The sequence below is a fragment of the Electrophorus electricus genome, chromosome 18, assembly GCF_041902795.1.
Source record: "Electrophorus electricus isolate QZ-2024a chromosome 18, ASM4190279v1, whole genome shotgun sequence".
NCBI classification, from domain to species: domain Eukaryota; kingdom Metazoa; phylum Chordata; class Actinopteri; order Gymnotiformes; family Gymnotidae; genus Electrophorus; species Electrophorus electricus.
Genome location: NC_137514.1, coordinates 6960099 through 6975083, shown reverse-complemented (window position 1 = coordinate 6975083; position 14985 = coordinate 6960099). Strand labels below are relative to the sequence as shown.

General features: G+C 43.9%; 2 protein-coding genes across 4 annotated transcripts; one reads left to right on the top strand and one right to left on the bottom strand.

Annotated features, from left to right (window-relative positions):
• Positions 1-219: 219 nt before the first annotated feature.
• dlx2b (distal-less homeobox 2b) lies at positions 220-2287 on the top strand. Its single transcript, XM_027024826.3, has 3 exons — positions 220-758; positions 972-1156; positions 1407-2287. The coding sequence occupies exons 1-3, from the start codon at positions 440-442 to the stop codon at positions 1725-1727; spliced, it is 825 nt and encodes a 274-aa protein (XP_026880627.1). The 5' UTR covers positions 220-439; the 3' UTR covers positions 1728-2287.
• Positions 2288-5756: 3469 nt separating this feature from the next.
• metap1d (methionyl aminopeptidase type 1D (mitochondrial)) lies at positions 5757-14094 on the bottom strand. 3 transcript variants are annotated; one of them, XM_027024814.3, is made up of 10 exons: positions 13840-14065; positions 11699-11874; positions 10904-11053; positions 10284-10432; positions 10120-10162; positions 9691-9854; positions 7400-7497; positions 7112-7159; positions 6516-6594; positions 5757-6036 (listed from the first exon to the last, which is right to left on the bottom strand). In XM_027024814.3, the coding sequence occupies exons 1-10, from the start codon at positions 13877-13879 to the stop codon at positions 5958-5960; spliced, it is 1026 nt and encodes a 341-aa protein (XP_026880615.2). In that variant the 5' UTR covers positions 13880-14065; the 3' UTR covers positions 5757-5957. The 3 variants fall into 3 exon arrangements, 2 of the variants coding, with proteins under 2 accessions (XP_026880615.2, XP_081557162.1); XR_014118169.1 differs by having other exon boundaries at positions 5978-6036; positions 7413-7497; positions 13840-14072; XM_081701036.1 differs by lacking the exons at positions 5757-6036; positions 6516-6594; positions 7112-7159; positions 7400-7497 and adding an exon at positions 7504-9313 and having other exon boundaries at positions 13840-14094.
• Positions 14095-14985: the final 891 nt, after the last annotated feature.

The window sequence follows — 14985 nt, the reverse complement described above, 5'->3', positions numbered from 1 at the left end:
ATTTTATTATTGTTATTTATTTCTATTGTGGCTCTTTGAAAGATGCTTAAATATGTCCAAAACAAACTTTGTACAAATATCCTGTGGCCTGGAATAAGAATAAAACAGTTTGTGGTACCGCTACCAGAGGAGTTCTTGAGCCTTGTACTGCGACTCTGCCTGCAAATCGATTGGTTCCTATCCCCGCATGACGCCGAGTATATGGCCCGCCCGCCAGCTCCGCGGAGACACAGCCAGCCCCGGAGCGCGGAGCCACCATCAACAGTGACTATGAGGCGTCAGGAAGGACTCAAGTGAACTACCTCTACAGAGTCACACATTCATCGGTGAAATAGCAAGTTGGCTGTACAGAGACCGATTGGATCAACTACATACTAACACAGGAACTCGTTAATTAGTGCAACCCGGTGCTTTGATTCGCCGTAGAGCTCATGCAAAGATGACTGCTGTTCTGGATAGCCTTGGTTCGGATATGCATACAAACCACATTACCTCCAGCAATTTCAACGCCGTGCACAAGTCGCAGGATTCACCCACGTTACCGGTGTCCACCGTGACCGACAGCAGCTTCTACAGTGTCCCTCAGCCCGGTCATTGCGCGGGCACAGCTTACGCGCAATTGGCCTCGTACTCGTATCATCCCGGAGGAATGGGAAGTATTCCCTACAGTCCAAAAGCTTATGACATTGGGTTTGGATCCTCTTACGGCGCGTATGGAACATATGGCCCCAGTTCTTCGCCCACTCCAACAGAGCCAGGTAAGCTGTGCGCTTCGACGTTGCCAAAGAAACGTTTTAGGTTCATTCAAATAATGCATTATCCTTAATACTAGACTCCACGTGTGCATTTGGTTTATATATATATATATATATATATATATATATATATATATATATATATATATATATATATATATATATATATATATATATATATATATAAACTGAAATTCCATGTGTGCACTTGGTTAGAGAAAGACGAGAACGAACCGGAGGTACGCATGGTGAACGGAAAGCCAAAGAAAGTCCGGAAACCACGAACCATCTATTCCAGCTTTCAGCTGGCCGCGCTCCAGCGCAGATTCCAGAAAACCCAGTACCTCGCGCTGCCAGAACGCGCCGAACTGGCAGCCTCTTTGGGCCTCACGCAGACTCAGGTTGGAATAAGGCTCCTTCTATTTTCACTGTGTGCATGTACAACCACTAGCCTTGGTTATGTTGTTTGAATAAACCCGACGTCCAGATTTGACCGAACTTCCCTAACTAACCCATAAATAGCATAAAATTGTTTTTCATTTCAGTAATAATCCACCCCCCCCCCCCCACACACACACACACACGTTTGTCAAAAGAACAGCTAAATGCAGCTGTATCTAATATCTGCTACTATGCTTTGAATATTTTCAGGTGAAGATATGGTTTCAGAACCGACGATCAAAGTTCAAAAAGTTATGGAAAAACGGAGAGATTCCCCCGGAGCAGCACATTGCTTCCGGCGACTCTCCGTCGTGCTCTCCCCCTTTGCAGAGCGGCTGGGATTTCCACCAAAATCAACTTCCAAGCGACGGGGACACGAGCACAGAGCAGGTCGTTGGACCGCCGAACACCACCGCGCCATCCTTTTTGAATAACTACCCTTGGTACTCGTCCACGAATACGCAACTACAGCCAAACACGCTTATACAACCCCACCACAATTCGGCTATGAGCGCAGGTGCCATATTCTAACAAAGGACTCGCTGAATCGGATGCACCTGTTAACAGGACAATGTCAGACCGCGTCAAAGGACTTGTAAACAGATACAAGCATGGAGAAAAATGTTTATTTCGAAATGAATATTTTGAATTTGAATTCTGCTGAAATTTTCTTCAAGTTCTTTTTTTTTGTGGAGTTTTGTGGCGCTTACGAGCGCACTTGCAACAAATCGACGCACATTAAATTATTTTTCTATTTATTTATTTGCTTTGTTTCTTTTGGAGTCGCATGTCCATGTGGTGGACAGGACTGTAAATCACATGCCAATTAAAACGGGTAGCCTTTTCGCGTGCATTGTACATTTTCCTACAATATATTAGGCATAGAGAGTAATCTATCATACTGTTTATACAACTTGTACTCGTAATAAAATTAAAAGTAGTTTGATGTTGAACTAGATTTTGTGCGAAAACGATTAACTTCACAACATGATTGCATTACAGAGAACAAATAGCCTGTTATTCGATGAACAGTTAAGTTTGTTGTCTTTTGAATAGAAGTAGACGATTGGTAGGTAAGACTAAACTTAAAAGACTGCGGGAGAAACGTGTAACCAAACCAGTTGTTGTTGAATGGTGAATACTGCTAAAATATTTGTATAACTAACTCCTAACGTAGCCTATTTAAAAAAAAAAAAAAAAAAAAAAAAAAAGCCTTCATCTTCCATTTTAGTACATGGGGAACTTTGGTCCAACTGCGGCTTTTTCGGTTAATGTGAGATTATTCGGTGTGGAGAATCCGACTGGCAACAGAACTGCGCCTCGGGGCAAGAGGGGGAAACGACTGGCATTCAGCAGGCGCGCCTTGGCATGCGCGAGAAGAGATGCGAGGGCGTTCCGCGTGCGGCTAGGGCTCTTCCCACTCCAGACTTTCTGGAGTCAGCGCGCGCCTCTCCCAGACGTTTTATGAGCGCCACTGAACCAAAGAAAAAATAAAACATAAAACCGCCTCAAGCAGACCGCCTTGGAACATTCTCCCGAAGCCCTTACTTCCAGCTCCAGCTCAGCCTTGGACTATTCTGGTCTGAGGACATGCAGTTCTCAGAGTTTCAGCGTAACGTTTTTATAATAATCCAGTTAATTTTTTTTTTCGGAGACTGAAATAGGCACTGCAATAAGTGGGAACTTCGGGCTCATCTACAGGAAAACGCAAAACCGCGTGTTCAAGTTGACACGTTTTGATTTACAGAGTATAATCGGCCAAGTTTACATGCCTTAAATAACTGTGCAGACATTATCCAGTTTAGGCCTACAGAATTTTAATCATCAATTTTCCCTTGGTTTTTTTGGGGTTTTTTTTTTTATTACAAGTAGGCCTTAATAAATGTATACAATCAAATTAACAAAATACAAGAGGAAATAAGAGAAGATGTCCTTTAATCGATCCGTAATATGTTCACATTTATTCGTTGAGAGTGAACTTTGTACATTATGGGAACGGAAAGTTCATACTTGACGATTTCTTAAAGTTCGTACAGTTTTGTAGAGACCCGCTATAAATCGCTATAAATTGTTTCTGTTTAAATCCCGGGCCAGGTATTTCTTCAACTGTACATTACGTTGTAGTCTACAGTACGTGCAACACTCATTACTGCAGGTTCTGAGCATTGCACATATTCTTCAAAACTTTTAGCACTGTCAGCTGGTAATGATTGAAACGCCATCCGTTATTTGCCACCACATCATTAAGAGTCCCAGCTAATTGCTTCCGTTTGGAACCCGTGCACTCCGCATCCGCTTGAGTTGTCGTGTAGCTGCTGACATAATTCTGGAGCGTGGGGGAGATATTATACACAATCTGGTCACTGATAACTATCGTGAGAATAAGTGATACGTGGACCGTAATTACTGTATCCTAATAATAAGCACCCATTTTCAATCATATAGCCTTTTGGATTTTGGATATTTTTATACAGAAGTAGAACATTTCGTTGTTTCGTTTGTCAGGATGGTACGAATTCTAAATGATAATTCAGTTCTTTTTCAAGAAAACATTTTCTTTTCTTTTACATTTTACAAATAATCTTTGCTATGATAAAAACAAGATTAACATTTTTTTTTTAAAGAAAGCAACCGAGGAGTAAATATGTGATAAAAGTATTGAAATTTGATAAAATATTGTATTCATCGTTCAGTAGCCTCGTAATTCAGCCATCTCCAGTTACAGATAAATATGCCCATACATTTTTAAAATACCGACATTTACAAATGAGGCAGATAAGATAAGCCTATGTTAACTGCATAAAAGCCTCTAAAATGTATTTTTGAACATAAATGTCCCCTCCGCTTCCAGCCTTTGTGTGAGGTCATGAAGATAACGTGATTTAGTTCTGGATTTGCTAAGAGACCCCCTGCGACCACGCAGACCACACCTGCAAACGTTTTACCACCAAGACAACCATCGCGCCCCTCACCCACCACACACACAAACCTTAAACTGATTTCTCTTGCTCCCTCAACGCCTCCCTTCTCGTTTTTTTCCCCTTTTGTTCCTCTAAAAAGATTCCCCGTGCTCCCGAAATTGCTTATAATTGCGACAGAGAAAAGGAGAATGCACAAAAGGCGAAATGACTGCAATTATGTTTCGACTTAATGGTAAGCGCGAGTCCGGCTCACCGGGCCAGTATCGTCCAGTGCTTCAGAGAGCTTGCGCGAACAGAAAAAAATACAGATCAAATACAGGAGGGAATCGTTCACGTTTCATTAAAATAAATGAAATACGTCACGTTCATATTATTATTATTGTTGTTGTTGTTGTTATTATTATTATTATTATTAACATCATCGGCATTATTATTTATGTATTTATGCATGTATTTATTATTGAGTGAACTTCAGCGTTAAGGAGTGAATACAAATCACACCTTTTGAACAAAATAAAATGCTTCTGAGGCATTTCTGGGTGCTTGTTTCAAAATATCTATTATCATGTTCGTTTTCAGTAGCCCAAATCCACTGCCAATGGAGCAGAGAAAACGTACACTATCGCAGTCTTAACTTCTCAGGCACACAGCGGCCAGGTTCACTGACGTAATCAATAACCTGCATAAAGCGCATTCCATAGGATACAGTCCAGAATACCGTGTGACGCGTGTCCCCATTGAAAACCATGACCTCTCATTCATAACTATCTGTCAGAGTGCGCATATCTGTAGCTATGCTTCTTCTTCTTCTTTTTTTACTATAATTACAAGCACGCACCTTTGTATGACACGCTATTGTACATTTAGGTTTAAGGAATTATGTAAGGCGCAGTAGGCGAAATCCTTCGGCTCTTCTTGGCAGTTGCGCTCCAGTCGCGTCCTGCGCGCACGCCCATCGGCGCGTTCGTGGGCAGCTCGAGCTCTGAACGCGGACATTATGAGCGTGCACGTCGCCGCCGACTAGCTGCAGTCCCAGAGAGATGCATTTCAATCACACACGGCATGTACAACATGCTTGTTATTTGTTATTATTTACCATAGGTTTCTTCTTCGTGATACGTTTGTGCAATCTTATGTGAGTTTACTCTTTACGTCATTTTGTATAAGGTTATTAATACAGCGTCTTAAAAAAACGGTCATCGAAATATTTCTTGGTGGTGGCAAAATCAAAGGCCACAAACTTGGGTCTTAGTTATGTCCTCCGGTCGAACCTGATCATGGATACTACACTGGTAAATCTAGTGAAGCAGACTTAATTATACAGTAAACTCCCGATGCCAGGCATCTCTGTACCGTAAGCCGTGAGCCATAAATAAAATCACCTCTCGGCCGATCTGCGCGCCTAACGACGTTACGCCGCCGTAATCTCATGACGCGGACAGACGCGGAGAGAGCGAGCCTTGTTAATAAGACATAACGACGTTTCACCCGCTCCATTCCCGAGATGATCTCAGTATGAATGACATTACAAGGGCTATCTGAAGGCAGACACTGTCATACAGGAATTGAATAATCTTGGATAATCCCGATCAAACCGCGGAACTCTGTATATCAAGAGTAAAGGGAGTAATGGACCAAGTAAATGGAAGATTATTCAGTTTAATTGATTAAACGAATATGAAGGTCACATTATGTTCTTTAAATTATAAGGCAATGGAAACCGTTACATTCAATTACATTCAACGTTTTTAAAAATTCTTCTTCTTCTTTTCATGTACTAAATTTTTAAAAAAAAAAGCACACACGCGAGCGCACACCTCCTGCCTTGCCGCGTGACCTGTCAGTCTTCGTCTGGCAGTTTGGTCAGAATCTCCACACCGTCAGAGGTGATAACGACCGTGTGCTCAAACTGCGCCGATCTGGAGGTCACACACACACACACACACACAAAGAGGAGTGACTAATATTTAAATAGACTTAGTGATTCATGTTTAAGGAGGAAACAAACACCAACACCTATTTCCCTACATTAGCCTTCAACTCAGTCCACCTTAAAGATGTGAGCCCAACTCAAATGCTGACCAAGCAGTGGTGAAGACTGTTCACACCTGCCAATTGAGCCATCCACCAATTAGCAATTAGGTTGAGGCCTCTCTCCACAGGAACCTGTGCCATTTAAACTAAGCTCTGCTCCGGTCATCACATTGCTGCTGCCCTTCTTCACAAAACTCTGACCCAACTTCTGTCAACAGCCAATAGAAAAGCTTATCCCGCCCCTTCTCAGTGATAACTGGCCACTCAGACTCATTAGCGGCACTGAATGATTAATGTGGCTGGAACTGGAGGGCTGCTATGAGACTGCGGAGCCTGTGTGGGAGTATGGAACGGAACTCAGAACCTTTTGTCGTCTACGGAGACCGCTGTCCATTTGTCGCCGAGGACCCGGAATTCTGAGGTTCCCTCCATTACGATGGGTTCTAGAAAAAAAAAATGCAATGGGAGAGTAAGACCGAAACTGGAAACAGGAAACTGCTGGTTTGGAAAGGCTGGAATGAATCTCTCATTCATACTGGTGGCAAGGCCAGAAATCTCAGCGTAAGTGGATTTTAGTGTTGGAACAGTATTCTGCACAGACTCCAAGAATGACTCTGAATAATGTAAAGTTTACCCCTCTTCCAAACTCATTTTACAAAGTCTACAACGTGCAATACAATTATTTTCAAAATTAAGTAAAAAAACAACATTTAATTAATTGTTAGGATGTCTGTTTCTTAATTTTACAAAACTGTTTCACGTTTAGAGAGTGAGTGTGCCTCTCAAAAAGGTCCGTTTCCCTCTCTTAAGGTTGTTGCAAATAACTCTGGTGGGTTTCAAAAAGTCCTTTATCAGATAAACCATGTAATTCTATTTGTTATTTGTGCTGCGTACTCGTCTGCGAGTGTGCAAACACACACACACACACACACACACACACACACACACACTCACACTCACCTATTGTAAAGGCCATGCCCTCCTCCATCTGTAAGTCATTGTCATTAGCTGTCAAAATGACAAAAGAGTGAAAGAAAGACAAAGATCAAAATTTAAGTCATTTTCTATTTTAATTTCTTTATGGTCATGGTGCAGGACATTCTGCAACCACTGACTGGCATTTCGCCCTTTTTATGACATAAAAATACAGAAAAATAGACGAGAACCAGAGTGACCACTCATGGTCCCACATGGTTAGAACATGATGAGAATGCCCGCAGAGGTCAACGGTGAAAGCTCAGTTCCTACCGTGATGCCATACCTCTGGGTAACCATGGAAATACGACCCGATCCCATGGCCGATGAAGTACGGACAGACGGAAAAGCCGTTGGAGCTGGCAATTTCACTGCAATTCACAAAGACTCAGAAATCAACAGCAGAAAGAACAGGCTCAATTCATGGATCTATCAGCTTTACCACGATGACCTCTTTGTTACCATGGCAGCCCAGGTCAAACTGCCACTGTTTAAAATTACTTTAAATGCCACCAATCTGCTCAGTAGAGAAAAGTTTGGCCAAAAAGGAAGCAGTCAGAAAAGAAAGTGGGCCAATTCACCACGGCGACAGCACTCTGTCAGCCTATCGGTTTCTAATATGAATACAGTGCTTTCGATTCAGAATAATTTGTGGAAATTACACTGTGAGCTAAAGTAAAAGGGCAGACAGAGAGACAGACAGAGAGAGAGAGAGAGAGAGAGAGAGGGAGAGAGAGAGGGAGAGAGAGAGGGAGAGGGAGAGAGAAATAAAAAGGAAACAAAAGTAAAAAGTAAAGGGAAAAAATACATAGTGTGTGTGTGTGTATGTATGTATGTGTGTGCGTGTGTGTGTGAGTGTGTGACAGAGTGTGTATGGGTGTGTGTGAGTGAGTGTTTGTGTACGGGTGTGTGTGTATGTGTGTATGTGAGCGTGTGTGCATGTGTGTGTGTATGGGTGTGTGTGTGAGCGTTTGTGTGAATGCCTGCGTGTGTGTGTGTGTGTGCGCATGTGTGTGAGTAATCTCTGCAGACACTCTGAACTCTGCACATAAAGGGAGAGCAAAATAAAGTAAGTGTAGAAAGTGACAGGGAGTGTGTGAAAGAGAGAGAGAGAGAAACAAGGAGTTAGAAAAAAAAAAACACTACCGAAGGCATAGCTTCCTCAGAGAGAGGCATGTCTAAAGCTGCATGGAAAAATGTGTGCATGTGCGTGCACGCACACACATAAAATCACAGAAAAAAGTGCAGCATATATTAGACCATTCTAAGATATTATGTGTACAGATTAATCTGACCTTTAGGGCCTATATGCAGAGGAAATGACTGGCCCATGGTCTGTAGCAGGGCAGAGGTTTGACTGTGCAGCACGCCACTTAAAACTCACCTTTATGCTTGAAGCAACGTTTATGGAGAACAATGTACTCTATTGGTAAATATTCCCAACGATATTCTCTCTCAATTTTAATAATTTAATAAATATTTTAAAAACAATTTGACATCAGCAGTTACAGGCATGAAAACATCAGCAATTGGTATCACCCGTTGGTTTTCATATCATTTCTGCCCTAAGCGGACCACCATGAAATGAGCAGAGCAATCCTTCAGGCTGAGTGCTCCGTGAAACGTTACGGAAGGAGCTCAGCCTGCCCTCTTTCCAGAAGGCCTCTGTGGCTTTGAGTGTCTCTGCAGGGAGCTGGACCCTGCCTGGCAGACACAGCCTTTCTCCAAGACAGCACTAGCTAGCCTGTAATTTACATCTCACACACAGACACACACACGCACACAGACACACGCGCGCACACAGACACACGCGCGCACACAGACACACGCGCACGTACGCGCAGCGAGACGAGCTAACCTGTAATTTACACCCCATTGCAGGGAGAGAACCCCGGTGCACTCTGGGTAATTGCTTGTTCCGTGCCAGCCCAGAAATACATTAACTCTGTGTAGTGCAGCTCAGAACACAGCAGCCGCAAACGGAGGGTTTGCAGCCTGGGTCTCTCCTCTTCCCTGATTTTTGTTTTTTCCTCTTTCATTGCTTCTTTTATGCGGAGAGTTTTAACACAGGCGGGTGTTGGAGGTGACATCCTCGTTTTTTGAGTCTGGTGCTGTGGGGGGGTGGTGGTGGGGGGGGGGGGGGTCGTCATCAACGCAGGAAACAAAGCTTTGAAAGTGCAATCATTTCTGAGGGTGGTAGAGGAAGATTCAATAGATTCAATTCTTCTCCACACACAAAAGAAAGCAACAGAAAAGGGCAGCGCACACTACAGGGTTTGAGCCCAGCTGGAGTGGTACAGTTAATTATAGTGAGCTGTGCTGAGTGTCTGCGTGCATCTCGGAGGAAGTGGATCAGTATTTGACTTCTGACTTTTAAACTAGCGACAAAGTACGAAGAGGATTTGCACTTTTGGCTCTTTCACATTCTCTGCGCATTTTTCTATCCTCGCCCCTTGCTTTTCCTTGCTGGTTTCACACCCCAACTGCACACAAACTAAGACATTTCTAAACACACACATACACAATCACCCAGTAATGCTCTGCCCGCCCCTCTAATGGTGTACCTAATGGTGTTGCCGATGACGCACAGGGCTCGTCCTGGTCCACAGGCTGCGATGGCCCTGTCTCTACACTGCTTTGCCACATCCACCAGCTTCCTGCCTTGTTCGTCCACCGAACCAATCAGAAACGTCTCCGAGGTGTCTCCATGGTAACCCTCCAGGTATACCTTCAGGGCACAAATCCTCTGAGTTTTTTTGTGCCCTGTATACACCCAAAAGACACTGGTGGACTATGTACTGTGTATGTATCATCTGTTTGTTTCCACTTTTAAACAGAATTAAAGATTTAAAATTTAGGACTTTAGCCTAGCTTGGTGATTTCGTGGCTAAAACACACACCCCACTAAGGAAGTGATCTGACGTGATTAAGCCAAGGACACAGTAAACTGTGTTAGACTGTGTGTGTGTTTGTGTGTGTAGGCATACACTCACTGTAACGTCTATATTAATGATATCACCATCTTGAAGTTGCCGGCTGAAAAGTATATAAAAATTATATATTTATTTGTTTATTTATATACTTATTTACACTTACGTACATTGCATACACACACATGGTTACGTATACACGAACCATACTGATGTTGGTGTAGTACCTGTCTGGTATGCCGTGACAAACCACGTTGTTTACGGACGTGCAGACAGACTTGGGGAAGCCGCCGTAAAGCAGGGGCGAGGGGTAGGCGTTGTGTTTAATGGTCTCCTGGTGTACAATGAAGTCAATTTCGTCTGTCGTCATGCCAACCTGGGGTCAAACCAAGGCCCTGGTTATGCATCAAATGCTGCCATCCCAAATCCACAAGTGGAGATTCTCCAATCAAGCTGAAACTCGACACGTTCTTGAACTTTAAAACAACATAAGATGGAACTGTTTTAAGGGTCTACAGTACTGGGTTAAACATAATATAGGTTCCATTAATATTCTGATGTACTTACAGGCTTTTGGATAGCCTACTGGTTATTTCCTTTATTTGCCTGATATGATGTCTATTATTCTGGTGCAAAGCAAAATGCAACTGAAATCAAACATTTAAGTCTTTCTCTTTTATTGGAAAAACCATAAATGAGTGGTGTTGCACCCCCCCCCCCATATCTACATATGGATCCAGCAGCCAGCCCTACTTACAAACAACCACGTTCTAGATCGCACACTGAAGCGGAATGTTCTGGAAGGCTGTGACATACAACTCAGGAATGTTCTCAAAGCAGAAGTTACCTTGAGGCTGTTTCCAGCAAACAGGAGAATGTGTCTGGCCAGCTGGCACGCCCTCCTCAAACCTTTTATCTGCTCCTCATCCTTCAGCTCTGTGAAATCGGGCCACTCGGGCACAGTGATGGAGGACACGTAGTCTGGCTTCTGGATGTGCTGAGAGAGAGAGAGAGAGAGAGAGAGAGAGAGAGAGAGAGAGAGAGAGAGAGAGAGAGAATTGATTCAGAACCTATTCTTCTTTAAACTACTTGCTTTGCCATGAAGGTCGTTTGTGAGATTCAAGTCTTGCACTGTAACTAGCTGTGCTCCCATTAGTAGCATGTGCAAAAGTCCTTGTGTGTGTGTGAGTGTGTGTGTGTGTGTGTGTGTGTGAGAGACAACAGCAGTAAAGTATAAATTTAAAAAAAACAAAAGGAAAGCATAGCTCCTTTAAAAGCATCCCGTTCTCCTGACACTGAAGATATTGTTTGTGAGGGTTAGTACATAGACAGAAGATCACATCCTAAATGAACACTTAAACTGTCAGGATCTTAACGATGACCAAAACAATCTGTCCCAAACACTTATACTACCGTGCCAGTATAATAATCTGCCACCTAGAGGACCCCGCAATAATCCAAGTCAAATTCTATCCTAAGAGTGACGTTCAACAGAGAATCAGCACTGCCTTTGACGTTTAACCCAAAACTAAAGTTAAACTCAACTGAACATTAACATGGCTCAATTCTGAGAGCCAGGGCTTAGTGCGAGTGTCTGTGGTGTGCGCTTAGCAGGCAGTGAGGCCTCAGCCTTGTCGGTTACCTTGGGCACGGAGTAAGGCGGCCGCACCACAGCTGGCTGGACCACGCGGTGGGAGCTCGTCCACCTCCTCCAGAAGAAGGGTCGGCAAAGCGGGCTCTGGGCAGTGGGCAGGCACCCCTGGTGCCTGAGCAACCGTGCGGGCCACTGCAGGAGCGCCGGGCTGCCTGACCGCAGCCCTGGCCAAACGGAAGGATGACCACGACACAGTTAATATGTGGGCACTTAACAGACACAAGCACAGTTATACCCAGGGTACAAGCCAAGCACGAGCTCCATTACACACGCACTTAGCGGAAACCTAGGACTACAATCAGGAATGTGAAAAGCAAATTGTTTCTGTTAAATTCATGGCAAATTCCCATGGATTATTAAATCAGAACACTGCTAACGTTGCCAAATATAAATGTTCCATCCTACAGTTTTATCCAAAATAGTACATATAACCATTAGTCACAAAAATGCTGTTTTACACATTTCCTGCTTGTATTTGAGTGTTCAGAGCTCGTGTTCAGAGCTCAGAGTGGTAACACATCTGGGGAGAAGCTCGCTCACTCGTTCTCTCTCAAATTAGAAAATTCAGTGCTGCAGCTGCCACTCTGTCACACAAAAATTACAGCGTGTGACCGAGCGTGACCCTAATATAAGCACAATCTGGGCTAATCAACGAGGACAAGCAACACAGCAACACGCAAGACTGCAATACTATAAACCCAACAAGTGAGGCATAGGAAGTGAGCCACGAAGTTAGAATGTAGTAGGATCAGAAGACAAGAGCCACAGACCCAGAATAGACCCAGTTTGAGAAAGAGAGAGAGAGAGAGAGAGAGATGGAGAGAGAGAGAGAGAGAGAGAGAGAGAGAGAGAGAGAGAGGAGAGAGAGAGAGAGAGAGAGAGGGAGAGAGAGAGAGAGAGAGAGAGAGAGAGGGAGAGAGAGAGGGAGAGAGAGAGAGAGGGAGAGAGAGAGAGAGAGAGAGAGAGAGAGAGAGAGAGAGAGAGAGGGGGAGAGGGAGAGAGAGAGAGAGAGGGAGAGAGAGAGAGAGAGAGGGAGAGAGGGAGAGAGAGAGAGAGAGAGAGAGGGAGGGGGAGAGAGGGAGAGAGAGAGAGAGAGAGAGAGAGGGAGAGAGGGAGAGAGAGAGAGGGAGAGAGAGAGAGAGAGAGAGAGAGAGAGGAGGAAAAGCCACAGACTGCAGCCTCCTCTGATGAAGAAACCAGCAGCGGAGGAAGTGGGGCGGTCAAAGAGGGGGTGGTGGGGAGGGGGAGGGAAAGAAGAAAGACAAAAAGGGAAGAAAGATAGAAACAAAAAGAAAGAAAGAAAGAAAAAGGGGGTGCATAAGAGAAGAAAGTGAAGAGGCAGATGAACGGAGGAAAGGAAGCGTAAGAAAGAAGGAACGCTGGGGGAGGAGGCACAGCCAGAGCAGAGGCCAGGGCGGCAGACGTGGAGCGCGCAGAGCCTCCTCTCCCAGGGCTCCGAACCCTGTGCAGCCTGTGTAATTAAATGTAGGTGTAGTCTGGGACGCTGGAACAACAGGACACTGCCAGACAGCACTGGTGACCTCATACGAACGTCCTCTTCTGATGACATAGTTAGGTGACGGGGCTAAATGTTGCGAGAAACGTATGGGCGGTAGACCAAATGTCCTGTAAGTTGTCGGTCTTCTCTATCAGTCTGCAGTTTCTCTTGTTTTTCACAGTACTTAAGTTACTTCACAAATATTTGTTAGCTAGCTAGTTCTCTAACGTAGGCAGCCCCAGCTGGACAGAGTAAGCCGGCTTTGGATCATGCTTTGAGGTGAACCGGTCGAATTTTAATTCACAGACTGACTGCACCTGCTGAATGACTGACCCAGGATCAACTGCAAGTACAAGGAGATGACCCGGAATTGGCGTGACCGAGAGATCAGAGCATCACCGTGGGCTGTTAGGCTACCTGTCGCGCCAAGAGAAGGTGCATGTGTTGGCTTTCAAACTTTAACTGAAAACACCAATAATCTCCCGACTACAGCAAGACTGTTTGTTACTCGTGCTTCAATCCATAGACACACGATGCTTTTTGCTAAATTACACACTGCGTAGCGTTAAAGACATCATTTGAACAATGTGCATTGCCCGTTAAGTAACATTTCTAACATTGCCACTCTTACCTGATCGAAACACGCCCCTTGCTGCACAGGGCGCCGCCATGTTTTCGTCTTAGTGATAGTCACGTGGTCCACGCGTGTCGTTGATTCCAGTGAAATAACTACAGTTCCGTATCAGGCAACATTACTGTGTTATTAATGGGCTATAAATGAATTAAAACGTACAGGACACATTTATGTAGCTTTTGCATGCAGCCTTTGTCACTTTAACGTTTTTGTTTTTTAGTTTAATAAATTACGATACCCTATAATAAAAAATATCAAACGAACTAAAAACACATTGTTCCAGTTTTTGAATGATAACATCAAAACATGATAATTAGCTAATGATCAGAGAAAATCTCAATCGGTGCAACCCAAGCGGCGTTTAAACACCTCTGAAAAAGAGCTGCTCCTCGTACACATGCTTCTTCTCCACGTTGTCATGCTTGACTCAAAACAAGGACGGGGCCAAACCTACTTTACCGTGACTGACAATGTCTCTAATAGCTCATTTGTTTAACCCTATTCGGCACCTACCAGCTTTCAGACATTATTAGCATAACATTTAAAACATTTTAATTACATTTGTTTTTTGAGTAAATCATAGTCAGACCTGGTGTACTTCTGTGGCTTGTATAATGTTATAAAGGGCACTTTATATCTTTTGGCTGAAGGCAATACTTTACATTTCTTTATATGTACTATGTCTCTTTTACTGATGTGTACTGTGAACAGAACAGCTGACTTTGAGGTTGGTGGAGAGCTAGTGAGACAGTGTAACACACTGAACGCCTTTTGCGAAGTTGTACTACAATTGCCATATAATTTCCCTTCTCACCCTATCAGCAGGACTCTATGAGCCCTATGGAACAGCAATAGTGTCTGTAAGCACTCCTGAAATAGAGCTGATGTATGAGTCATGAGGGCATGTGGTGTTTTGGCTGCACTGTGGGTGCAGTTGTGTGAGGATGATGAGAAACTTTTCGATGAGTAAACAGGAAAACAGGACAGGTCAGAGACAGACCAAGGTGTAATGTGTGACCTGTATGTCTGGGAGATCTCTCTCTCTCTCTCTCTCTCTCTCTCTCTCTCTCTCTCTCTCTCTCTCTCTCAGAGAGAGAGAGAGAGAGAGAGAGAGAGGCGCTAGCACTTTGACAGTGGCTGTTT